The 26962-nt window shown below is 37.9% G+C and overlaps 1 protein-coding gene across 2 annotated transcripts in view; it reads left to right on the top strand.

Moving 5' to 3' along the window:
- Positions 1-26275, top strand: part of fig4a (FIG4 phosphoinositide 5-phosphatase a) — a 54055-nt gene extending 27780 nt beyond the window's left edge. For both annotated transcript variants that reach the window (XM_037981512.1, XM_017423173.3), the window contains exons 17-24: positions 712-850; positions 4610-4668; positions 5372-5519; positions 5717-5800; positions 7316-7511; positions 13941-14029; positions 15901-15975; positions 21473-26275. In XM_037981512.1, the coding sequence (XP_037837440.1) occupies positions 712-850; positions 4610-4668; positions 5372-5519; positions 5717-5800; positions 7316-7511; positions 13941-14029; positions 15901-15975; positions 21473-21650 (968 nt within the window). In that variant the 3' untranslated portion in view covers positions 21651-26275. The remainder of the gene's footprint in view (positions 1-711; positions 851-4609; positions 4669-5371; positions 5520-5716; positions 5801-7315; positions 7512-13940; positions 14030-15900; positions 15976-21472) is intronic.
- The last annotated feature ends 687 nt before the right edge of the window (positions 26276-26962 follow it).

Below are 26962 nucleotides of genomic sequence, written 5' to 3'. Positions count from 1 at the left end.
ATGGGGTGTATTTTGTGTTAAATTCCACCTCAAATAAGAATTAGGCTTTCTACTTACATTAACATATGCAAAAGATTATCTTTTATGTGGTTAAAAAAATTAATGGCAAAGTCAGCTTTAAATCTTTTGGGTTGGGATTTTAGATCTGAATCTTCAAAACATCACCTGAATCTTTTATGATTAAAAACTTCTAAATTACATTGTTTCTTTAAAAAAAAAAAAAGAATAGAAGTTAGTATTTGGAGGATTATTAATTCCTTGAGAGGAATTTCAGGTTTTGTTGTTAAAGATGATCACAGTTTGAATGCCATTAAGATTTTTATTTATTTTTTTAATCAGTGCAGTCTTTAAGGTTGACTTGAGCCGCCCACACACCACATCCAGCCCTCCTCACACACACACTCCCCTCAAACAGTAAAAGGAGAAACAATGATGAGTCATGTGCTCTATTTTGCTTTAATAAATGTCAAGATGTTGTTTTCCCCCTGTGAGCGCTCTATACTGTACATGTATAAAAAAACAACTTCACAGTCAGTTTATAGAACGAGTATTGTAGCTTTAAAAAAATTCAACTAAATCTGCATGCAACCCTCACTGGTGTAAATCTATATTCAGTTTTTCATCTACCTACATTGTGAGGTTTCTGACTAACTGTCTTATTGTTTTATTATCACGTGCATGATGTTATTAATGTGTGTTTGACTCCTCCAGACGCAGACAGACAAGATGCCATCAACTTATTCCTCCAAGTTTACCAGCCGGCGGAGAACAAGCCGCATCTTTGGGAGCTGCCAACTGACTTTTATCTGCATCAGACGAGCACCATGGCCCTGCCCTACAACAGACGCAGGTACAGACACAAGTATATTTATAAATATATAACCGTACCCCACTGACATAAATGTACTAAGAAATTGTGTTCCAACCTATTTGTTTGTTCAGTGAAATACACAATGCATACAGCTCTGTCAATTGTTCCCATTGTTTGGAAAGTTTTTTTTTTTTTGCTTATTGAATTGCTCAGTGTGGAAGATCTCATAAAAGGTTAGCACCTGCACTGCTGTTTGTGAAAAGGTGTTTTTTTTTTTTTTTTGAAGACCAGACTGTGCTCATGTCTGTCATGAATGCAGAGGCTGTGTGTACTGTAAGTGGGATTTTATTAGGTTTATTAGTTTAGCTATAATCTGACATGGGTCACAGAGTGTTGACCTGAGCTTCTCGGCCCGCCACCACAGCCAGATTTCTTCATGCAGTTCCAGTTTGTGAATGCCAGGAAGGATTTTATCGAGGCTCTGGAAGCTTGGAAAACTGCGCCCTGAAGAAAATGGAAGCAGAAGAAAGTGTAACATTTGATCAAACGTACTGCAAAAGTAGTGGGCAGAAACAAATGGAGGTCTGCTGCAGAAAACATGGCCTTCAGAAAAGGCAAAAGGTTTACAAAACTGCCAAAATGAAACCTTACTAATTGTGTGTTGATTTATAATTACAAATATAAGTGCCCAAAGCTTTACTTCACCGACTAAAACTGCTAAAATTCTGGATTTCATGTGAAAGTTTTTCTCTTTGCTTTCTGCACTAATAGGATAAAGCTCTGACCAAACAGACAGAAAGCAGAAAACGATGATGGCACTAAAAAAAGTCATAACAGACTTTTTTGTCCTGCATGTTAATGGAAGCAGCCTTCACACATCCATCCGAAAGGCTGCAGGGCGAATGAAGAAACTAGGAAAATACAGCTGAAGGACAGTGACTTCGCAGAAAAATAGGCCCTCAAACACGAGATGTAGTCACAAATGAATATACAAAGAAGAGATTTCTGCATTTTTTGCCTTGAGGTAAAATTCATCAGAATTTGGCGATTGTAGTTTTTGAAATTTACAATCCAGTTAGGAAATTGAAAGAATCCACAGACATCTGTGTGTGCAAGTGACAAGGATGGAATCCACATCTGAATGGCTGCTGTTCTCTGTCCTTCAGGCAGAACAACACAGCAAACTCGCCCACATGACAGTAAAAATAGTTAATTGCTTTGTCTGCTCATTTATTTAAAACTGTAAAATAAAATGCAAATATCTAGAAACACAGCAGTTAAGTCTCTGCATGAAGTGATTGAGGATAGACTGACAATAAATGAATAGTTCAGATCCTTGGAAGTGGAGTTCTGAGGAAAGGTTTTAATCAATTAGAATCTTACCTGTTGTAGATAGATCTTTGAATGGTCTCAGTTTGGAAAAAAAGGTTTATTTTTGACCAGACTGACAAACTAATAGCTAGGTTGAGTGAGGCCAAGACCAAAGTGAACTGCTGCCATCTTAAAACTCCAGTCTCTCAAACGTAGCAATTCTTGCAAACACTGTTTTATGTACCTTTGCATCACCATCAGTTTAGCATTACATCATTATTTACATTGAATTATGTGGGTATCTGCAAGAGCAAACAGCGGCGGCAGCAGCTAGCTGTAACTCTTTCATTGCTGCTGGAAGCACTTCAGGCTGGAATATCATCAAATTTCTGCCTGAAAAAACCATGTAACGATAGACTGACAGCTATTTGAAGGTTTATAAAATGGCATACATATTGAACCACTAATAGAGTTGTTTTATGTTGGCAGCAATCCACTTTGGTTTTCGCTCAACTTGGACTAGTTAGCTCGATACTCTGGTCAGTATTAAACTACATACTTGCAAAAATTACAGTAGGTTGTTCCAAAAGTTATCTACAACAGGTAAGTTGTTTTTTTTTCTGATAATCTTTTCATTAGAGGTGTGACGGTTCATGTATTTGTTCTGAACTGTCACGATGTATTAGTCTTGGACAAAAACAGGGACCAGACGACAAACACACGTTAGTCACCAATCAATCACCTTTCTCCTCCTGAGGGGTCTGCTTGTGTTTTATTTATGAACTGCCATAGCAGAAAAGGAATACACAAAGCTATCTAAACTGCTGTACAGTCCCTTTTTAGATGGGAAAGCAATATACGCTGTGGGGGAAGACGGGCACACGCACACAGACCGCACCCAAGTTCAATTCTGTTTGCTGGAAGACGGAAAATACAGGGAGTAGCTCGTTTTTCCAGCTGCAGCCAGAATGCTGAGAGCCACACGGAGAATTAAATAAAAACCATACTAGGTCTGCAGGGTGATCACTCTGTCGGTGGAAACCCACACACAAATTCCAGTATTTGTGTGTGTGTGTGTGTTTCCTTCTGACCGGATGCACCGAGGTCTTTGTCCTGTGGTCTGAGTCCACAAACTGTCTGCATGGCAACAAGCAGTCCTCGGCTCAGCACACCACATGCACACGATTGGTCCCACCGCTTTTTGGGACTAGTTTCTTAACAAAAGTAAGATACCTTCCAGTTTTGTAGCTTATCAAAGCTTTTGTTTAAAATGGCTTGTAGGAAACAATTTGGATGAGTAAGACAGTACACCATGACTTTTTTAGTTTTTAGTTTATAGTAAAGTCACCAGCTGACAAGTTCAACTTGCTGATTGACTGATTACATTAGAGCCTCCCTCTAGCTGTTGGTTTTATTGCTGCTGTTCATGTGAAGTTGTAACTTAGGCCTACCATTACACCCCTACCTTCTGCAGAACTCCACTTCAAATGATCTGAATTATTGTTTGAAGTGACATACAGTGCCCTGTCTTTGGATTAGATAGAATGAGAAATTGTTTTTGTGTCCTTTGAAAATTGTGTCTGGGGCTAAAGAGGAAAATGAACCATCTGTTTTCTTGTTGGTGATCTAAAAACATGCAAAGTTGCATAAAACAAAGAATGTCATACAGGATTCTTCAAAATGTTGAGGAGCTGTGATCTTTTGTCAAAAAAATGCAGAACAAAACATTGTCAAAGCTGCAGACATTTGTGACTACAGTTCCTAAATACTTGTTAAAAAAGTAAAGCTAATGGAACGTTATGATAAGTGTTCTTGTTCTAGTTTTTGTGAAAAGGTTTTCCAACACTAAAAATGTATTTCTTGAAAAAACATTTGTCCATGTCAACATTTGTCATGGCTTTGTTAGTTTTAATTAGGCACAAGGTTTATATGAGGTACAATTCGCTGAATTTTATTTAAAATTTGAACAGCTTCTACGGAAGGCAAACTTGCTTTTCCTTTCAGCTTTTGACCCAGAATTTTTTGCCGTATGTGTGTAAGTGTACAAGAGTGTGTTCATGTTTCTTGCTTTCCATTTGATTTCATGCTTACACAAAAGTAGACCTAATTTGCTTTCACGGACCACTAGTTTATGCCACCACAATGGATCCAGGAACCTCAGTCATTATTCCAAGAAATTAACATGGCTGGAGCTGAATTCAATTTGGCAAGCACATATTGAACTTCTGCTCTCACACAGGCTTAAGTAGCACATCGCGCACTAAAGAAAATCACCGTAAATGCATTCATTCATTCATTCATTCATAGCGTTGAATAAGAGTGTGTTGTGTTCAGGTATTGTTGCAGTAGGTGGTCAAAAAATGACAGTTTTCAAATCTAGGTTAAGCAAAGCCCCAGATGAGACTGTGCAGACAGCAGAGAACACATCAATCAGCATAAAATGTTCTTCTTTAATATATAGTTTTTCTTTCTTTTTTCTGTCCTCAGCTACACACTGTGGTGGTCAGACGGAGTCATATCTTACCTTCCTGTTCCCTACGATGAAGGTACCGTTAACATATCAAATACTGCAGTCATAAATGTTTAATTGTTAGGGTTTAAGGTAGAATTAAGGTGGAGTTAACCAATAATGTCACCAAAGACTCATGTGCATTTACTACAATCAGTGTTTTTTTAAGAAAAAGCACAACTTTTCTTTTCATCATATAATGGATTGATCTTTAGTCCTTGAGGGACACAAGCCTGCACGTTTTCATTTTTTCTTTGCTTTTCTACACGTCTTCTATGTTTGCAGAAGCCTGTTAATCACTCATTCATTCAAATCAGGTGTGTCAAAGCAGGGAATCAACTAAAACATGCAGGATAGTGTTCCTTGAGGATCAGGGTTAGGAATCACTGCTAGGCTGTATTTTACTCAGTCCAAGGCCAAGAAACTTCTCAAAAACAGATCTCACAAACAGATCAGCTTACATTTTTTTAACAGCCAAATCAGATTTGCTGGTTGTCTACAGTTACCACATTTAGTCTTTGCTGTAGAAAATCTGGTGCAGATTTTTGTGTCATTATAGTCTTGCAGATCCACTCCTTTCATTTAACATTGTTGCTTTTATTGATTTTTTTATGAGATGTGTAAATAGATTCTGTTTTCTTAAAAAAAAACAAAAAACAAACAAACAAAAAAATATATATATATAGAGGAAAAGTCTTGTAGGGTTTGTCATTGTCTTTTTCTGTGGGGTCTTGGTGCAGTCGCCTGTGAAGACACAATGAAGAAGGTGAAAGTGAAGAGGCTAAACCGTTTTGATGAAAGTATCGACATCTACACAGAATTCTTTAAACCTTACGAGCTCACCTCCTTTGATGACACTTTCTGCATTGCCATGACCAACTCTGCAAGGTAGCTACACACATGCAGAATATCTAAAGTTTTCAAGAGCCTAAAGGTTTAACCTGTTGCTGCTGTGTGATGCCATTACTACTTTAACATTTATGTAGAATCTACTCAACAGTGTAACAAGCATCCATTACCTTTTTCTTGTTGTGGCACAAACAGCTGTCTGTTAAAAAGCTTTCTTTATATTTGGGTTTTTAAAGGGAGTTTATGCCAAAGTCAGTGGGAGTGGATCCAAGTCCGTTCACAGTTCGCAAACCAGAGGAAACGGGGAAATCAGTTCTGGGGTGAGTGCTCCTTTAACCACTGTTAATGTCAGCACTTGAGTGGGATGTTATTGTTTTGGGTTGTTTTTATTTTAGTGCGGTAAATCCCCATGTCACCATGCCCTTCTGCACACAGCCTCATTAGTCATTGTGCTCTCAGGTAACCAGAAATAATGCTTTGTCCTTTTTCATGTTGTTGTTGAGCGAACACATTGATGAATCGTTCTTAAATGCATGTATTTTTTAAAATAAATACTGATACATACAAACATTGCTTGGAAAAAGACCGATGCACAGCTTCAAATTAGGTGTTCCAGCCTCATGTCCTGGTGGGTTTTAATCATCTTTGTATTATTGCAGCCCAACATTACCACAAGTACATATGCATGACCTGACTAATGCTGAGGGCTGAGTCACTGCTTTACTTCAAACTAACTGTTGAGAACAAAAAAAGTGAGAAATGATTTGGGTCTGTGATGTAAAATGTTTTATTTTGCTGGGTGTATTCAATATTAGTGCTCTAATACAATTTAAACTGTGATTTTTACTTTTTACCCTTATGCTCATTTTAGTTTGCTTCAGTTGCCTTCACTTCCGACCAGATTTTAAATTTTAGCCTGATGCTTATGCTTACTGTATGTATTAGTATAACTTCTTTAACATGAAGCTAATGAGTTGGCATTATTTAGCATGATGAAGCCATTTTCCATCACAGTTTGCTGCAAAGCTTTAATGCTACAGTATAAAAGCAGAGAAAGTCAAAAACACGAGTGGTTCAAAGCAAATTATGGTCTTGGCTCTAAATGGAAATAACTGGAAAGAGAAATGCTGTAGAGAATATTTCCAGAACCCCTGTGGAAACTGAAATGGTTGTCAGAAAACCAGCTTGTGGCGACTTAAACAATACTAGTGGAGTCTTTATAGAACATGCTAGCAACAAAATGCACAAAGGAAACCTAATTCATGTTTTCTCTCATTTGTATTTAATTGCTTTGGGGCAAAGGAAGGGTTAAGACCACAATGTATGGGCTTGACCAATCACTCTTAAACTGTGTTCTTTAACTAGAGTTGGAGTTAGGGCTTTGACTAGTTTGTTTATGTTAGCTATGAATATAGGCTTGCACCACTGTTTTGTAATATATATCCTAATGGTTGAAAAGCTTAGTGAAATAATCTAGATCAGTGGTTCTCAAACATTTTACTGAATTGGTTACTGCTGAAATTAGAACAGCTTTTGTGAAAAGCAGGCACATTATATTTGATTGAGCTAGGATAAGCACTTGAAATGGGGGGGGGGAGAGAGATTTTAAGTGAAATTGACTCACCAGGACATAGAAACCAAGACTCTGAGCCTCAGAAGTATAATATCTGCCCAATAAGGGGAGCACTTTAGACATCTGACTCATTAAGTTCCGATGGCATTTATTGGATGCTTTTATACCTGAATAAGCAATCCTGCACATGCCACTGTACGTTTAATCTGTTTTTTTTTTTAAATATCTACTGTATAGTCATCTGTGTTTATATTAACAACAGGAAAAGCAGCAAGGAGGAGACAGTTCTCCAAAGGAAGACTGCAGCCAGCGCGCCCCCTCCCCCAAGTGAGGAGGCCATCACCAGTACATCTGAGGACGATTCTGAGGAGGACCGGGATGACGAGGGCTCCGTGTCCCAGCGCTCCACCCCCATCAAACTGCTAACAGAGTCTGGGGAGAGCAGTCGCACGCAGGAGGTACGAAACCACACCACTGCCTCAAAAAATACTGTAGATTCATAAGCCAAAAAAATATATAAACCTCAAGAAAAAAAACAAAAACTTACTGCAACAATCAAATGTGATATCCTTTGGGATCAGATTTCAGCTCTTCCAGTTCAAATATAGATTGCATGTGCAGCAAAATGATTAACTCTATAACCTTTGGGCCTAATTTGTTTTTATTATGAAAAACAGATTGCTTCCTTCCAAATGAGAATCTCCAATCCCCGAAATATAAGTAACGTCTGCTAAAGACTTCAGGGAGATGTCTTCTCAGCACAGACAGCTTATATTTTAGTCCTTAACAGCATTTTCACTTCCAAGTTAAGGATGTCACACTTTTTTTTATTTTCCTCAGCCCCCTTGAGTCTTCCATGAGAAATTCATACCCTGTTTCTGTTTGCGTCAGACATCAGCTTAATCAGCCTGTTTGACAGAGCAGAGGCTCAAAACAGGAGGGCTTTGTGTTAATGTTGGTTTCACAGAGAATGAACTAAAAAAAAGTGACATTAATGTTATGGTAATATCTTTTTTATGTGCTGCTTTTCTAAAACTCACAAAAATCCACATTGTAATGGTTGCCTTTAATTATTGGTATGTTGTTGTTGTATTCCGGTACAAAATATATTTTGTCAGTCAGTACTGGTGTTGCTTGGCTTTACCATGGAGCAAGGCTGTGGAAAGTGGGGGTGCTGAGGGTGCTGCAGCCATCCCTGATAGATGCAGGAGGACATGCACTGTAGCTAATGGATTGATGAAAAATAAATGAAAGTCTGAAAAATTTTCAAACTGCTTAAAACTGACAAAAAGTGGGTTGATCTAATTTTGTGGATATTGTCTGTCCTAAACAGCATATTGTGTTTTTTTATGTTTATTAAGACAACATGCTCTGCCAGTGTGCATTTTTCTGCATATATTTGGTAATTTAATATTCTTCATATGAGTGTTTAGAGCCATACAAAGATACACATGCTCATAGGACCCTCCCACAACTGAAACTCGTTACCACAGCTAAGCCATGGAGGATTTGCTAAACTAAAATATAAAAAATATAAAAAATGTTTACATTCCTCCTAAATGTTTATCATTCTTTCTTTGGTGAAACATTGGCCAATTTTGAAAACACTGGTGCTAATCTGAATCTAAACTTAAATCCACTTTTAATTGCAAGATGCAAATTTGTGTGAAACAAGTAAAAAAAATTACTTTTTTATTTTTATTTTTTTACCAGTGCTGATTATGTCTATAAAATTTTTCTTAGCAGCTTTATCCACGAACACCTCTAACTATATAGGTTACCATATGGTGTGTGTTTGTGTCTGTGTGTGCGTGTGTGTGTGTGTGTGTGTGTGTGTGGAAAAGGTGTGAGAAAATTTCACAACCTGTCATCTCTGTATCCGTATCTGTTTCACGGCCCAGCTGGACTGTTCGCACGTTTACATCCCCCATTGACCCAGATTGCGAATTACAGCAGGAACAACAAGCACATTAATCAGCACAGGTAGGCTGTCACTGTGTCAACAGGATGGCTCCAGTGTACCCGAGAAGATAGACTTTAAATAGCTTTTCTTTTAGAGTTTAAAAATCCAAACAAACATGTAAATTGTTGAGTGCAGCTGCTGTTCTGTTGTTACGGTTACAGGTGTTATGAAGGGCGTCAATATATCAGCGAGAATTAGGTGAGTCCAGCTCCTCTCACTCTTACTCTGCGTCCCAATTTACATAAAAAATGGCTGTGATTCACTCTAATTTGTTTTCAAAAATGATGTTGTTTGTTGCCACGTCCTCAACAATTTTCTTGGCTCAATGATGAAGCAGCATTTAGTTTTTATTACATCTTGGTTTACATCATGTTTTGGTGCTTCATATGGAAGGATGCCAACAAGATAAAGGTCAGGCATTGCTTCATTTTTTGTGCCACTGTCAAAATGGGAAAGTTTAAAGCCAACCTTTTTGTCAAGTTAGTACTTTTATAGCCACACACAAAAAAATATCAGTTTCACCACGTTACACAGGTACATAGTGGAAAATGAGGGGTTTAGTAGTATTCCTGTTAAATTCAGGGTGGGAAAACAGATATAGCTTCTGGGAAAGTCATAAGCTGAACGTGGCAAATTATTTCTGAAGAAAGCTGAAAATGACTTTTTACCCAGGCTTCCCATCTAATCTGGTTGAGTCAAACTGTGTCCTCCAATAAGAACGAGAGAAAGTGTCATCGGAAAGATCGGCAGTAATTCAGCAAAAGACCACTTTTTTTAGGAGGAGCTGAGGTAAATATTTTTCATAGCAAATACTAACACATGATATAATAATTACATGAATTCAAATAATAGTGATATTGCTCCGTATTTTCCATACTTGTGCCCATAAGATGAGCACTGGCAGAATATGACTCATTGCCATAGATATGTTTAGTATAGTGGTAACTAACTGAAGCTACATTATTAGTAAAACCTATGTTCCAACTACATAACATGCTCTACAATAATTATGTGCCTAAATGGTTGCCAGCTGGAAAAGAAGAGGGGAAAGAAATCAAAGCATTTCATGAGCCATTGCCTTTTCTTTTGGAGCAATGGCTCCTGGACGTTTTCCAGCTTCCTGTTTCAGCTAGATGTGCTGGTATACTAACACTAGCTTGTATGTAAATCGAAACTAATTGAGATTTCATTTCTGCCAATGCTTTTGTTAGCATCCTAGTTTGTGAAAAAATACAGTATTTTTTTGAGTTATGTTCCAATGTCCTTGAGCCATCGCAACGAGGAACTGCAGCTCCAGCAGCCCCTGAGTTTCTGTGCTAATGCTTTTGCTTTGCCATTTGGAGTTTTGTGTTTGATTGGTCAGGACCATATAATGTGGAAAAATTTGAAAGAGTTTAAAATATGTTCCCAAAGTTGGGGTTGAGGTTGTAATACATTAGGAGAAATTTAAAATGACATATTTTAGCTCTGATTGTTATAAAAAATAAAAACAGTATCTATGAATAGCTGATGATAATAATAATATAAAGGTTGTTGGGACAGAGTCATCGTTAGTCCTTTGCTTAATTGGATATTTAATAATATTTGTAAACTTCAACTCTGCACCGTTGGGAACTGCTGGTCTAGATGAGAAATGAAGGTGCCAGAAATGAAGTAAAAGAGCAAAATTAAATCTTCGACATTTTTCAGCTAACATGGTTTTAATTCTCTTTGCAGAGAACACGTGTTGGAAAAAAATCTCAGCAAGTCCATTTCTAATCCTCAGAATTAATTAAAAAAGCCTCTCCTTTTCTCTCCATCTGTTCTCCACTCCAGATTTGTAATGAATTGTCACTCAGTTATCTGTCATGTCAGGACCTTGAGCAATGAGTCAGTCATGAATTTATGGATTTCAGGCTGGACATCGAGCTCACGTGTCAGGCGCACACATCTCGTGTCGCTGCCTGCAGGCCTGTCCCTGAGAAATGACTGGGTGCCAGCACAACACACAACTGCTGAAATATTTAAACATAAGATCAGGACTGCGTTTGCCATGAAATTACATGCGCTCATTTAGTATGCCGCCACTGTAAAGGGGTCCATGTGTGCTCTTGTCGTGTATGCGAGCGTATGAGCAAGGACATGTTCATGTATACCACTCGTCTGTGTTAGATATACAGCATAAAAAGGTGTCCATGCCAGAGTGTGTGTTCTGGTAGTCTGAACAGGGATTGCGTGTGGATTTATTTTGTTTTGTTTTGGTTTATCGTGTTTGTTTTTCGTTTGTGTGAGTGTGTGTGTGTTCACAGCTGCCATTTCTTGGATTTGGTTCTGAAACAACCTGATTCATTCTGTCCTCCAACATTAGCTTGAATTTATTACTGTAGAGTCAGAGAACAGTCAGAGACAAATAAAGCTGCTGTTTGAATGCTCCTGTATGTGCTGTTATATAACAAGCTTCTCCGAGTCCTCAAAGGATTTTTTTTAGTTTAAAACATGGCATAAAAGTTCACCTTCAGAACTCGTATTATGCCAAGAAGACGGTGACCTTTTATGTAACTCGGAGAATAATAGAGCTCCTCCTAAATACCACTCAAGGTAGTCAAAATTAGGAGGGCCAGGGGGTCATGGAGCTAAATTATATTGTGATCAATATACATGCCAGTTAATCCAAATAAAATATAGTTTATTTTAGTCACATTGAATGATTAATAATTATAAAATGTCCATTTCTGGAACAAAGTGCATCAAATAAACCTTAAGTTTTATTCAATCCCGTACCCTGAGAATCTTCAGATTTCTTCGTCTAAAGTGGGCGTTGAATCTTCTCTATGTTGCAGTTGCCCATCCTGATCCTGAACAACCACTGCAGTGACAGTGGAAAGCAGGGCTGGGCTCAGAATGAGTGTCCATCTGTCTGTGCTGGCTGGGTTTTGAAAGGACCGGAAAGAGACGCATACAAACACAGAAGAAACGGTCCAAGTGTAAATTTCTATGGGAGGAAAAACAAAGAAAAGCACAGATTAATGGCAGCAATATCTGCATGTACAAACATGGGGAGTACTGAAAGGAAAGACAGCAGCCAAGTGAGGAAATGTGGTTAATTTGTCCTTCAGCTGTCTAAGCCTACAGCAGCATAACTAAGGATTGGCTCAGGAAATCCAAGCCACCCCTAGCTGTAGGATTTATCAAAAAGGAAAGTCTTAATTGGGTGACAGAAACTGGAAGTTGGTTTCACAAGAGAGGAGCCTGGTAACTGAGAGCTCTGTCTCTCATTCTACATTTAGAAACTCTAGGAACCACAAGTAAACCTGCAGTCTGAGAGCCAAGTGCTGTAAGATCTTTAATATGGAGCTTGGTTGTTGAGAGCTTTGTATGTTAGAAGCAAGATGGAGGTAGATGGGCTGAACCTGGTTCTGATGGAGGTTCCTTCCAGTTAAAATGGAATCGTTTCTTTCCGTTGTCACCAATGTGCTGCTCAGGATGGGAGAATACGATCAGGTGAAGGTTTTTGACGATTTCCTCAGACAGATAACGTTTACTAATTCGCATTTTATATTGTATGTGAATGTTTTGTCCAGTTCCCTGAGCTGTTTTTTTACTTTGTTTTTTTACATTGTTTAGTGTGTTGATATTTGGGGGATTTATTTCTTTTTTCAATCCCAGTATGTAAAATACCACAAGAGGGTAAATGAGTTTTTCCAATTCACTGCAAAAGAAAACAACAGCTGGGCAGTTCTAAAAGTGCATACTGTAGAAATGCATTTCTACAATAAAATCTCAGTGATTCTTTATATAACAGTCAGCTTCATGTTAAAATCATTTTTTTAATGATTAATTGATATTTCCTTCATGTTGCCGAGTTGCTTTCTAAACAGCTGAACATTGAATCATGTTCACATGAGTAAAAATCCTTCTGATTTTATTTTTTTTTTTTTTTTACGTGTTGTAGTCACTCTGACACAGCCTTGTGATAAATTATCCTGGGTAATAATTTATACCTTATTGTAATTATTCCTCATTGGGCCACATTAATCAAACCCCCCTTTTTCCCTTTTAAGAACCTTGTTTTTATATGTTCTGCAAAATGGTCTTTCTTATCAGAGCACGGCCTCATTAAAGACAGCCTTGGGGTGTTATTGTTCTCCGTATATTTACATTTTTACTTTTGGTTTACAAAGTTAAGCACTATTGCTTATCCGGAGAATGCATGCAGCCACAGGGCATTGTTTCTGTGGATATTACCTTTCTGTGTACCACCTGCTGGAAACTGTAGTCCATACTCTTGATAAAACTTGTGCTGTTATCAACTGTAAAATGTTTAAAGAACATTTTAGGAAATCATCAAGTTTGAAGTGTTAACTCGGCCTCTAAGTTTTCAAGCTCTCCAATAAAATATCTCTGAATTGTGTTTGACAAACACATTTGTTCCATGCAGGCCTCAACTTGCAACTCATTGGGCATTAGAGGTCTGCACTGGTGCCTTGGTACCGCACCGTAACTTCGTAGGGTTAGTGGAGTCCAAGTTTTAAAAGGTCAGGACTGTTTATTTTGTTTAAGAGGTACCTGTTACATATTAGGTGAAATGCCACGATGACTCTTGGTGTCTCTACAAGCTGTGGACACAGTGTGCAGGAACCCCAGGAGGCCCACTGGACACGAACATGAACAAACATAAAACCACCTCATCAGACACGACCAATCAAATTACTATCAAATATGCCTACATTACCCTCCATGGCTGGTCTGAATTAATGAATCAGTTGTGAAGAAGCAGCTGAATCTGATGCCCTTGTCTGTATGATTTTATTATAAATTAAGCCTCCTAAAAGGGATTTTTTTTTGTAGCACTATTTTTAGAGGTTGTAGTAAAATGTGTAAATAAACTTTTTAAAGTGTGAGCTTGACTTTCTAGTAATCTTTTTTTTTTTTCTCGACTTTTTAGGAGATCCAGATGCATCAAACGATTAAAGAACCTTACGGTCTGGATCTTTCTAAATGTCCCGCCGATGAAGACATGCTCATCTATGAGAGGTAACTCAAACAGTGCCACCACATTTAGGTTTACATTATTCACTTCTCAGCTGTGGTGCATGTAATGGAGTAGTTCAATTGCTATTCAGAAAGTCTGTGGTTCATTCCTGGCATTTACAGATCACATGTCAAATTTACGTGTGTGTGTGTGTACCCTCAAACTGGCTGTTATCTCGCCACTTCGGTCAGAATTAAACTGTTTCTTCAAACTGTGGTTTTTTCAAAGAGTTATCTACATTAGGTGAGATATGAATGGTTCATAACCTCTCCACAGAACTCCCCTTCCAAAGATTTGAACTATCCATTTAAAGATAATACTTTAAGCTGTATAAAGAAAAACAGTTACTGAAAGTAATTATCACAGTGCCGTGGGTGTGCTTTCTTTTTTTTCTGGATCGGTTTATGTCTGACCTACAGAACTCTGGGTGCAGTTAGTGCACGGATTCTTTTGTCAGCTTTTTTTAATGCGTATAAATGGAAAAATGGAAGAGTCCCAGTCTTGTGTTTTAATAACCTATGATTGGAAAACATCGAAAGCCTTTCTTTTATTTTCGTTGGCGATAAACACAGTCCTCAAGAGGAAAAAAGTGCAGGATGAACAGCTAACCCCTCAGGGTGGTATGAGTTCATTAAAAAGAGGGACCTGCTCAGCTCTGCCCTGCTCTGTGGATCACACCTCTGAACTCAATTCTCTTTGTCCACCTTTGACCCTTCAGGTATTGTCCTGTGTGTCCTCTCCATTTTGTCTTTTGCCTTCTCCCTGAATGCTCCCTGCAGTGTTGATGAAATACATCCACAGGCTCTTAAAAATGAACATAACTTTCTGTTCTTTGGAAGCAAACAGAATGTTTGATACAAAATAATACTTTTGATGGGTCTTTAGTGTGTCTCACATACAGCGTTCCCTAATTCAGGGAGGAAAACTGGTCCATTTAAGTAACCAGTGTGTGCTTATTTCTTGGAAGAAACATTTTTCCATTTATACAACTGTATGTAAACAGCAAAACTGTTAGGAGCTTTTGCTGCAGAATAGTTATTCTCTTCGAATAAAGAGCTCCAACACCTAATATATTGCAAGAAGTACTTAATCAACAAAGACCTGTGAGAGCTGACTGTAATAGACTTTTCTTCGTAGTCAATGTTGAACCTTAAATATCAACACTATCATCAATGTTTCTGTAAATGATTCGATCATCAACAAGAAAATATAGTACTGTAGTAATAGGGCAGTTTCTTTTTGTTTGTTTGGTTTTTTTTAGATGAAGCTAAATAATATTTTTATTCTGCTTGTAATAAGATCCTGTGACTAAATAGTAATAATAAAAACATCTTACACACTTTGTTTTGCCAACGGCATCATTGTTTTTTGTTTGCATCTCATCTGATTTTGCTGGCAGGCACAGTTGTGATCGCGGCGAGGGAATTACTGTACCTTCCAAATTGCATTGAAGAACGGCGCTCATATCCTTCTGCCACAGTGGCACGTAATAAGGATGAAATTGCGTTCATTATTGAAGCTGGAGCTTGCAACAGCTTTAAAGATGTTCGCTAAGGCCAGAGCTGCTGTAATCAGGGCATTAATAATGAAAACCACAAGCAGGAGCAGGGGGAGACCGATCAGCTGTTGCTCAGGATTGTGTCATTGTGAGGGTAAAAAATTACCAGAGAGGTGAAAGTCAGATGAGTTATGATGATGATATCTGAACATTAAAGACCCCAAAAGGCTTGTTTGGCACAGAACACAATATGATGCTGAAGTGCAAAGAGTTCCCTGGCGCCTCAGTGACACTGTTATCAGCTATCTTTGTACCTTCTCTTGTTTAGTTGTAGGAATATTTCTCAGTGTTTGTAATATTTTCTTCTTTCTGTAGGTTTGCACGTCTTGGCGAGAGCCAGCACACAGTGGAGAAAACAGAACAGATAAATGTGGCAAACATCATTTCCTTGTAAGTAAAACATGAGAAACATTAAAAAAAACTAATATTCCTCTTCTTCACAAGCTGATGTAATCGTCCTCAGATGCCTCCGATCTTTTAATCAGTGTGTGAGCATGTGAGTGCATGGCTAAATGCTATTTTTAGTGCAAAACACTTTGAGTGGTCAATTAGACTAGAAAAGTGCTTCATAAATGTAGGTAATTTACAATTCTACAAAGAGCAAACCAAATGCAGACTAACTTGGTGCAAACTGTCAGATAAACACAGTTTTATTTTGAAATACCTCTTCCAGTTGGGCCATAGGTTGTTAAGTAGTCATGTAGCCTGTTTTGAATTGGCACCTGGTTTATAAATACTACGCCACAAATCAAAAAGTATGTGTAATGTAAGCCAAGATTATGTCTTGAGCAAGTCGTGACATCAACATAGAAGACATCGATAATACTGGTGCTCCAAGACGAGCTCCAATTCTCCTCCTAAACAATAGGTGTCACTACTTGGAAAATAAAACCACTAGACAGTAGGAATGGCATCAGAAGAAAAGTTGTATAAAAAGTTGTATATTTGTCATACACAAATGTAGCTGCACAATTTCAGCTTATCTACTTAACTTTAGAACAATTTTTGAAGTTTCTGTAACATTTACCATTTTGGATTTAGTTTTGCCTTACAGATGACTCTTTTCTTCTTCTTTTCTTGTTTTAAATATGCTAGTTTTGCTGCTTGTGACAAGCTACTGAACTCATGATGTGCATGACCAGCAAAAATGACACAAACCACCTCAGACAACAGATACTGTGACACCATTGCACCGTTTGCCTTCACATATCAGCTGCATGAACCCTGAGCTTTTGGCTTTTACTGACTAACATGAAAGCTGTTGCTTCTATGGGCTAATGTTAAACAAATGTTTACTTCTCTTGTTTTTGCTTCTGCTAATTTCTGTTATTTTCGCTAATGGGAAAATACTAAAGTGCAACAACAAGTCAATATATTTGGGCTATAAAAGACAGATGAATGCTCAAATAGAGGAATATTAGCTAATTTTCTTTACTAAAGTGAGGTAAATATACAAAAACAAAGTTTGGACCTCCCATGTCTGAGGATGGCAGATGCACCATGATTTGATATTAAAGCTGGAAAAATTTGATTTATTATTTTCTGAGCTGGTAAATTGACATACCTTTTTGTCTGCAGATCTAAATTGCTCTCTGAATTTTTTATTTTTTTATAAATATTTGGGACTCATACCAAAACACGTGTAGCCAAACTCAGTACTCCTCACCCCTGTGAACAGTCAAACACTGTCGTATTAGAAGTTGTTTAAAATTGGTGTATTTAGCAAATACAGTGTCTGAAAGAAGTACAAATAGATAAAATACCTGTTGATAAAAAGCTGCCTTTGTCACAACTCCACAAAACTGTGGCTTGCAACCATTTTGATAAACAAAGTCAAAAGTCAACCTCAGTTTAACCTCAATCCAACATTGTTTGTGCTTTTATATTGATAGAATTTGGAGCCTCTTTTGAAAAAGAATCTTTACATATTTGCTATAGCTTTGGTTCAAGGCTTCTGGAAACAGTGTGGTGTTTAAAATGAGCTCTACCTAGATTCGCAGTAGCAGTTAAATGCTGGTGCATCAACATTATTATTCTACTAATAAAGAAAAAGAACAAATTTCTCTGCCCAAACACCCAGGTTATTTGCCTACAGACAGTACCAACCACTCAAGTTTAAAGCAGTGCAAACAAAACCAGGAAGTAATTTTTATTTGTAATATTTTGAGGCTTTACCTCAAGAACGAATGCAAAGGAAAATGTGACCATTTACTCTTTTCTTGATCATCCAAGGATAATACAAGAAGAGGTGTTTATGCCAAATGTAGAAAACATTGTTTCTTTGGTAACAGAACAGAGTTCAGGATTGTTTATTTGCAGCTTGTCGTTGGCAGATATACGTTATAAACTGTATAAATATAGTATTTAATCTCACGTGGCAGTTCTTTTATTCCTCCTGTGCTGCACGTTGAGAACACAAAGGCTGCAGTCTGTGTGCAGTTAGGAATTTATAGTCAGGCACTTTGTAAGAAGAGTCCTTGAATAGAAAGTTTTTTTTGTAGGACATTTAAAAAAAAAAAACAACCAACAACAAACAAAAAAAAGTTACACTCTAAGGGCATTTTTCAAATAAATAGTTTTTTAAAGGCCATATAAAATTGAAAAAGATTGTAATTGTAGGATTTGCTTCTGTAGAAATATTTCATTTTAAAAGGTTCTGTAAATATCAGCAAAAGTAACAGAATACCCAGACATGTTAATGACTGGCCCCTTTTAACTGAGAGTTGTGCTTTCTTATGTTAGTAAAGGCAATAATGTAGCTTAGATATGAGAGGTGCATTACTTACGTTGCAATGAAGATAACATGGAACCTGAAAACTTTGGGAAACCAAATGTCTTTAATGTGTCTCTGCGTTTTTCTGTGCAAACATTATTTACCTTCTGTCAAAAGATGAGATAAGATGATACTTAATTATCCTGAAGGAAATTCAGTATTTGCCAACTGCCTTTATTCACACAACTTTATGATTAAAAACCAACAAACATATGATAAAAACTACCAATCCACGAGTAAAAAGTAGTAGCTATTGCATTTATTTTTTTAAACAAAATTTAAGGAATAGATATAGAAGTGAGCAGTAATAAAGTAAGGTCTACTCTTAGTCCGTGGTCCCACTCCATCCTCCTCCCTCCCCCCCAACCCTTCCAGCTGAGTTGTTGTGCAGCCTGATGGCCCGGGCAACAAAGGATTTTTTACATCTCTCAGTGGAGCAGCTCGATGACAGCAGCCTTCCACTGAATATACGCCTCTGTAGCACAAAGGCAGTGTGGAGAGGGAGACTGGCGTTGGCCATTTTAGCTTTCAGTTCAGATCTTCTTCTCCACTCCAGCTGCACTCTCACCACCGAACCCGCTCGCTTAGTGTTGCTCACCCTCATGCTGCCACTCCAACAGGCCACTGCATAAAAAGGACAGTGGCGACCACACTGTGTGTGTGTCATGAGCCAGCGTGTGCATTTTAATACTAGAAGCACTCAGAGAGCTCAAACCTCAACCAGGGTCACAGCGTGATTAAAAATTGTGATTAAAAATAATCTGGATCACCACCAAAATTTAATCCATTGTTTTTTGTGACAACCCCAACATTTCCTGAAAATTTCCTCCTAATTCATTCATTAGTTTTTACCTGATCTTTGTAAACAGACAAACAAACAAACAAACAAACGGACACGACTGGCAACAAAACCTCCTTGGCGGAGGCAACAAACAGGTCACATGTAGGAGCAGAGACAAGTTTTTACCTGTGACCTTGACCTTTGAACTCATGAACCTTGAAATCAACAGGACCCATGAGGTGTCCAGCTGTGGAGTTGGAGCACGGGCTGATCTGTGACCTTGACCTTTGACTTTGAACACCAAAGTCTCATCACTTGTTCCTTTGACGTTTCCTGAAAATTTCATGAAAATCTGTTCATAACTTTTTTTAGTAATCTTGTCCACAAACAGACAGACAAACTCTACCAAAAACATAAACTCCTTGGTGGAGGTAATCAAGATGGCCACCACATTTAATCAAACCTACAGAAATAGCTATAACTCAGTCATTTTAACAAACATTGACCTAAGATCTTTGTTTAAAACTCTGACATGAAAGGCAACGGGTGATATGCATTCCATCAAGAATTAAAGACCTTTATTTACCTTAATTTACTAGCATGTTTCTTATTTTTCTACAGTTTCACGTGGCAACCTCTGTGGGGTTTCAGTCCCCAAGAAATGGCTTATTTTAATCTTTTTTTTTTTTAGTTTCCACATCTCTGTCACTTCTAATGCTTCTACCTCTCCTCGCTCTGGGCGTGCATTAGTCCATCACCTTCCTGTCAGGACCGCAGGGTACATCAGGTGTGTTGGTTGTTATGCAACAGGGCTATTCTTAGTTGTTGGAGCGCACCAAATGCGTGTCCTCTCCTGCTGTGAATCTTCTGTATTGTTTTATCAGGAATAGGTAAAGCTTTCTCAACTGGAGGAGTTAAAAACAGAAAGGATGTGAACACTGTGGCTAAATCCTGTTGAGAGGCATCTCTTGGGTGTAGAGATGCACAGTATTCCTTTTTGTCTGATGTAGATTAAAGTAGAAGGTATGAACAGTCAATATATTACCTGCTGTAGAAAGCTTGTTGAATGACATCAGTTTGTATAGATAAAAAGTTTAATACTGACTGATATGATGGGATAACAGCTCGTGGAATGAGTCTAAGACCAAAGTGGATTGTTGCTGTCTTAAATGAAATTTTAAACTTTTCATAGTTCATTTATATTTCTCCATGCCAGCTGCAGCCTCTCAACCAGTTAATCCTCTAAAGTTAGCCTAAAAATGCATGTTTTTGTTTTGTTTTGACTATGGTACCTGGAAAGAATCCTTACATGCCTGCAGAAAACCCTAAATGCTGCGGTTCAAGTTGTTGTGAAGCGCTAACCACCGCCCCACCTCGCAGCCCCATCACATGACACGTTGACTTTAATTGTAATTATTTGAACAGGATAATTGGATCATTAAATATAATATTCTTCTTCAGCTCAAAAAGCACACCGAGCGGACTTGTGACATTTCATTTAAAAAAGGTAGCATGGCTTCATACTTTCTTTGTTTGACTTGGGTGCAGACTTGGACCGCTTCAGCTTTTGTTCTACATCAGTGGTGTCCAGTCCTGCACCTGGAGGGCCACTATCCTGCAGGTTTTAGTTGTTTCTCTGCTCTTCAGCAGGTCTTCAGGTTCTGCAGGAACCTGTTAATCACTCATTCATTCAAATTGGGCGTGTCAAAGCAGAGGAACAACTAAAACATGCAGGTTAGTGGCCCTCCAGGACCAGGATTGGACACCACTGTTCCATAAATTTGTAAGCTTTTGCTCTCAGTCAGCAGTTGATTCAACTGTTTGTACCGTCTAGTCAAAGCATTAACTCACATTAAAAACTCAAATTGATATTTATCTCAAGGACCCTTCAGTCTACTATAACATCTGCTGCAATGCAGCCACGTCTCCGGTGCGGCTTTTTTCCGATCCCCAGCTGCTGCCGAACCGTCCGACTAAGCGGACAATCTGACAAGCATGCAGCCGTTAATCCATTCTGGAGATGAAGAGACATGATTTAGTGTTTAGTTTCTGAGAAAACATGAGCAATTCTGCTGTAAAAACACCCGTCTCCAACCATCCTTGTGTTTCTTCCATTAACAGCCAGGGCCAATAAGCGCCGCTTCGAGCAGCAGGTTTTCACACAGTTTTGTTTTGTTGGTCAGATTAAAAATAGTTTTCCCTCCGTTTCTTTTTTGTCTCCTGGCAAATGGAAAGAAACCCTACGCTTGGTTTGAAAAATAAGCTTTTAGTCGTTCTTGATGCGCTTTTCTCTCGTTTGTCTATTATCGTTTGTGTCCCTCTTTCTTTTGCAGGGTTCCGGTCTCGCGCTTCCCAGGCGACAGCGTCTACGCCATTTCTGTTCCGCAGGTGGACAGGGACAGCCGCGACGTGTTCGAGAGCCACGTGATGGCAGGTCAGGGCCAGGTGAGGGCGCTGTGTAGGGACGACGTGCTGATGTACCGGGAGTACGTCAAGAACAGATACATGTGAGAGCGAGACAACGGGAGCCGAAAGCAGCGAGAAAAGAAACGAGGATCAGCTTCAGTTCAGCGACGACAGCGTCCTTTCTGTCAAATGATTTCTGTTTGTGGCTCCAGTTGAGAAAAAGAGATTTCTGTTTCATTCCAAGATATTTAAGTTACTGAAGATCTATAAACACTTGTAATAATAAAAGATAAGTAGAGTTTTTTTATTGTTCGTGTTAGCTTATATTAGCTAGTTGTTTTTGATCAATGCAGACATGCCTCAAGAAGCTGTAAACTTTTATTTATGTTTTTCCAACAGTAATTTAATTTTAATCACAGCCTTTTAAAGATTGAAAGTTCTGACTTTATAAATTCCAATCATGTCAAATGATTTAAAAGGATCCTAAATGTTGGTACCAATCTTCTGTAATGCCTTCTTTTATCTGCACTTTTTTTAAAAGCACACAATCCAAATGGATGTTTTAGGATCGACTTCCTCCATAATGTTCTTTTTTAATTTATTCCGTTTGATCGATTATAATCATTGGGTCATTTCAGTGATTATTTTTTCTTCCTTTAATCATTCCAAAAATTAATTTGATGTTACATTTTATTTAAAATATTAAGTATGTGTAGATTATTTTTCCCCCTGAAGGCCAATCAGTTTTTTTTTTTATAAATTTCTTTATTTTTTTATTTTGTTTTTTTATTTTTTTAAGCTGTGCCCCATAATTTAGAGTTGCGTTTTCTTTTATTTTGTATGAAGGTTTTTGTAAGATGTCAACTTACTACTGTGACCCAGTATTAAATTAAACATTTATTTATTTTTACAATGCGATAATCTGATTCTTGTAAGCATTTATGTGGTGCCTGTGAGTTCTGCTGTTTTCAGTCCTGCAAAAACTAAATGTTCCTTCCATTCAGCCTCTGTTATTGTTCATTTTTCCACCAGTTCCTTTTCCTCTCATTCTGTCACCCATTATCCACCCCACTTCCCTTTTTTTCCCACCTCACACTTCATCTTTTCTCTTTCCTCTCACTCTCTTTTCAGCTTTTAAGCGCAGGTGTTAGAAAAATGTGAAATGTTCTCTGTTGCCCACATTTATGTAGCCTGACTGGCAACTGGACTGTGCACTGGGGCCATGTGAGTGTGAGGCTGTGAGAACGGGGAAGGGATGGGTTAACATGTGGTGCAAAACACGGCAAATGCTAAATTAACAAACAAATTTGTTGCATTTAAATCAGTCGAATGGGGTAAAACCTATATTTTGTGTTGTCAAACCCTGCAGAGCTGTTTTAATAAGTTTGCGCTGATGTCAAGACACCAGTAATGACATACAGTATTTCACCTAAAGTGACAAGAGCCTCGAAAACTTTTGGACTTCTGCTTTGTTGATCCTTCCTGAGAGCACTGAAGATGTATAAATGATGCAGGTTTGCGTCAGAATCCCAGGTTTTTTCCTTTGCGAGAAAGTATTGAGGGTCGAGCAGCTTCGTTCTACACAACGCCCAGTAAGATGGTAAATGAGAAATCTTTTAGACACTTTCATTTAAGCTGTCCTTAATGGCCTTAACAAATAATTAGATGTGAAATTTGTTTGATTTGTCAACCCCAATTCCAGAAAGAAAGTTGAAACAATGTGTAAACTGTAAATAAATTTGAAACACATTTTTTATTCATAACTGAACACAGCAAATATATCAAATAATTAAATTGCATTATTTAGAATTTTATAGCAGCAGAACATCTCAACAACGTTAGGACAGGGTCATATTTCCCACTGAAGCATTCCCTCCTCTTTTAACAACAATCTGTAAACATTAAGGAGTTTTTGGAGGTAAATGTCCTGATCTTGTCTGAAGTAAGAGTCTAGCTGTTTAACAGTCCTGAGTCTTCTTTGCTGGATTTGATCTTTCATGATATGCAAAATGTTTTGACCTGGTGAGAAACCTGGACCTATTTTTTATTATTATTATGATTTTGGCCCATCAGTAAAAGGTCCCAATGTACTCCAAAGTCTTGAATGCCATCCAATCAGGTCTTGTTGAAGAACAGTTTAAACTCCAAGGCTCCTTTGGATGTCTGAGTTGTTTATTTAGAGAAATGTGAAGTATGCTTTTGTGTACCTTCAGCCATCTAAAGCAGGATTATGCACAAACATCCAATACGATCAATACTAGTGTTGTGTGAGAAATGGTAATTCAGCATTTACTCCATTTTCCTGTTTATAGTTTCTTCCATGTATTTTTTTTTTTGGCAATTAAACTACTTGCACATACTTTGTGCTATTTTACCCATCCATACAGTACATCAAGACATTCAGCTCACTCAGAAAAAGTGTTCTGTGACTTTTAGCATTTGTACTTTTTATAATTATTTACCTTTTATTTACAAAAAGGATCTCCATAGATAGAAATAGCAACACTTAGATTTCCTCAATTCCTTCAAAAACATTGTTCTCTGAATTCAACCTCTGCTAACTTTATTTTTTATGCTCCTTTTAGCTCTTAGTTACCCTCTATTTTTAGCATTTACCTACAGTTTTGCAAATTGTAGCTTTTAGTTATGATTTTCTGAGTTTAGCTTCGGTTCTGCTTCAACATTTCCATTAATTCATTCTTCAACAGGTTTCAGCAAATCAGCACTCAGTATTCACTCTGCAGTTTCTGTGAAAATGCAATTTCTCAGGTTTTAATGTAATTTCTCATCAGCCACCTGTGTTTCAAACTGTATCTTAATGCTAAACTCTTTGTTTCATTTTAATGAGCTGATAAGCGAGCGTTTAACAGAGTAATTACAATGAAGCGAGGTCGTGTTGACATCTGCAGTGAAGCTGTTATAAAACAGTGGGTCACACACATTTATCTGATGACTCCCCTTGAGATAAATTCACTCCTTTTGTGCGGGTGACAGTGTGTGTGGAAGGTGTGGAAGTATCGCTGCTGTTTTCCTTGGAAGAACTGGGTCACATTTGCGAGTGAATTGATGTGTAATGTCTCTATCCAGCTTTCAAGGAAATGCTTTGTTTTTAATATTCTCCACCACAGTTTCCTCTACACATTTGATGTAATTTTTACTCTGCAACTCTTCACCCATAACCATTTAAAACTTGACTCATCCTCCCCCCTACTTTGCTTTATTTTGTTGAAATTCTCTTTCCATTCACTTCCTTAATAATAACCTTTTCTCTTCCTATTAGAAACATAGCCAGATTCTGTTCTTGTTAAATATCACTATAAGGGCAGTGGTTAATCGAGAGGTGAGTCACTCCACCTCCCGCCTGGTGTTTGTGTACAAGCGTGCGGCCAGGTGTTTGCTCTTATGCAGCTCTGCTGTTTGTGTTGGCCAACGGTTGACAGTTGGGGTTCGCTTCCCCAAAAGAGGGCTGTTTTGAAGGAAAAAAAGGGGACTTTCGTGTGAAGTCCTGTGTTTTTTCCTGCTGTTTTTTGTCCCTAATAGCAGGTGTCTCATTACTCTGAAACCTCTCAGCGCACATGGGTGAATAAATGCATCCGGCGACTGATATTTTCGAGCAGCTCATTACAGGTAGTCCTCTCGAAAATAGAACGGAGGTTGAATAGTTTGCGTTTGGCTCAAGCAGGAGTACTTTTGTTTTGGCGTCGTTTTGGTGAATTTAAAGCTGTAGAAGAAATATCTGAAAAATAATGTGAGGTGTGGTTTTTTCATATCCTTTTCAGTGGTAGATACCTACTTGGTTTTTGATATGAGTTACCGAGCACTTCATGTGACTGTTTAGCTTATGAATGAACAATCCCTCCTCTAGCACTGAATCTACTGACAAAGGGTGACCAAACAACTGTTGCCTGGAAACCAGAACTGGTTATTATTTTGCTTTGCTGCCTTCAGTCTCATCTGCTGTCAGTTTGTGTTTAATCGAAACATGTCTGAATACTGGTCAATGTTACGCTTGAAAAACAGCAACTTTTTAAACACGTTTCTGCATCATTTTCACTCTCAAACAACTCTTTCATATTCTTTGAATTGATTCAGGAATGAAGTTGGGCAAAGAGACAAATATTTAAAAAAAAAAAAACATGAAAGAAAAAAGATATTATTTGAAAAATTATGATGTTCAAAATCATCTCAAGACAAAATCCACACATGGCAGAAAGCAGTTTGAATTGAATTGAATTTACCTGTGCATGTTTTTTCATCATTATGATAGTTTGCAGTAGTGTCCTCAAATGACTGCTCACAGCCCAGATCCAGACAGAAATTAATTAAGTAAAGCTTATAAGAGCAGGTTCTTTTTGCTTCTCTATGCTTGTACTTATTCGTGGACTGGCAGCTTTCCACTGAAGAAAAAAAGAGAGAAGAGAAGCTACCAACCTGTATTGTGTACTCTCTCTCTCTTTCTCTCTCTTTCTTTAAAAAAAAAAAAAAAATATATATATATGTATGTATGTGTGTGTGTGTGTAAAACAATATCAGTTGTTAAGAGAAACAGTCAATAGCGTTTCAAAACTAAGCAAGTAATTCTCACTGTGCTTCCAGCAGTAGGCCTACTGTATTTGTTCTGTTAATTAATAATAATCCTAGGCGCCTTAGATGGCAGCCTCTGCTTCATGTGTGCTTACATGTGTAATGGGGAAAATGTATATTTTTGCTATATTAAAATATTTCAGACACATTTTTCTTTTGCAACCATGAATGCTTAAGTCTTTGTTTTCTCTACTGAGTATAACGGCTTTGGTTCTTAAGGTGGAGGTTGTCTCTTCTCATTCTCATGTTGGCCACAATTGAAGCCTAATGTTCCATTTATGGAGCCAGAGTCTGCGCAGTTGGCATGTGGGGCTGTAAGCCCCGCCTACTCCCCCTCACATCCCCACCACCACAGACACAATCATGGAGATATTTAAGGATCAAATGGCTAATTACAACTAAACGTTTTAGGGGAAAAAAATGTATTTTAACATACAGCAGAAAGGTAGGAACAACGTGAATTAACAGAAGAAAATATGTGAAGTGTATTATTTACTTTTTTAGTCCCATTCGTTTACACGGACTTGTACTGCAGCCAGCCTACAGGGGGCGCTCGTCACGTTTTCATCGGTTTCAACCTTCGCTTTACGATCCTGTCAACCATGTCAGCTAAACCTTTGCAACATACATTAATGTAGAAGTTAACAATTTTTATCACCACTCATGAATACTTCTAATAGATAAGTGTATTTGAGAGAAATTAAGATACTTTACAAATTGCAGCATTTACAGCAGGGCGTGGCAGTAAGTTTTATTGGTAAAGTAAACTTTATTAACTTCTTTTAAGGCGCAGATGGATGTGGGCTTGAAATGAAATGCCACGAAGCTCTTCA

The sequence above is a fragment of the Kryptolebias marmoratus genome, linkage group LG19 (assembly GCF_001649575.2).
Source record: "Kryptolebias marmoratus isolate JLee-2015 linkage group LG19, ASM164957v2, whole genome shotgun sequence".
NCBI lineage: Eukaryota > Metazoa > Chordata > Actinopteri > Cyprinodontiformes > Rivulidae > Kryptolebias > Kryptolebias marmoratus.
This window is presented reverse-complemented; position numbering and strand designations above follow the sequence as displayed.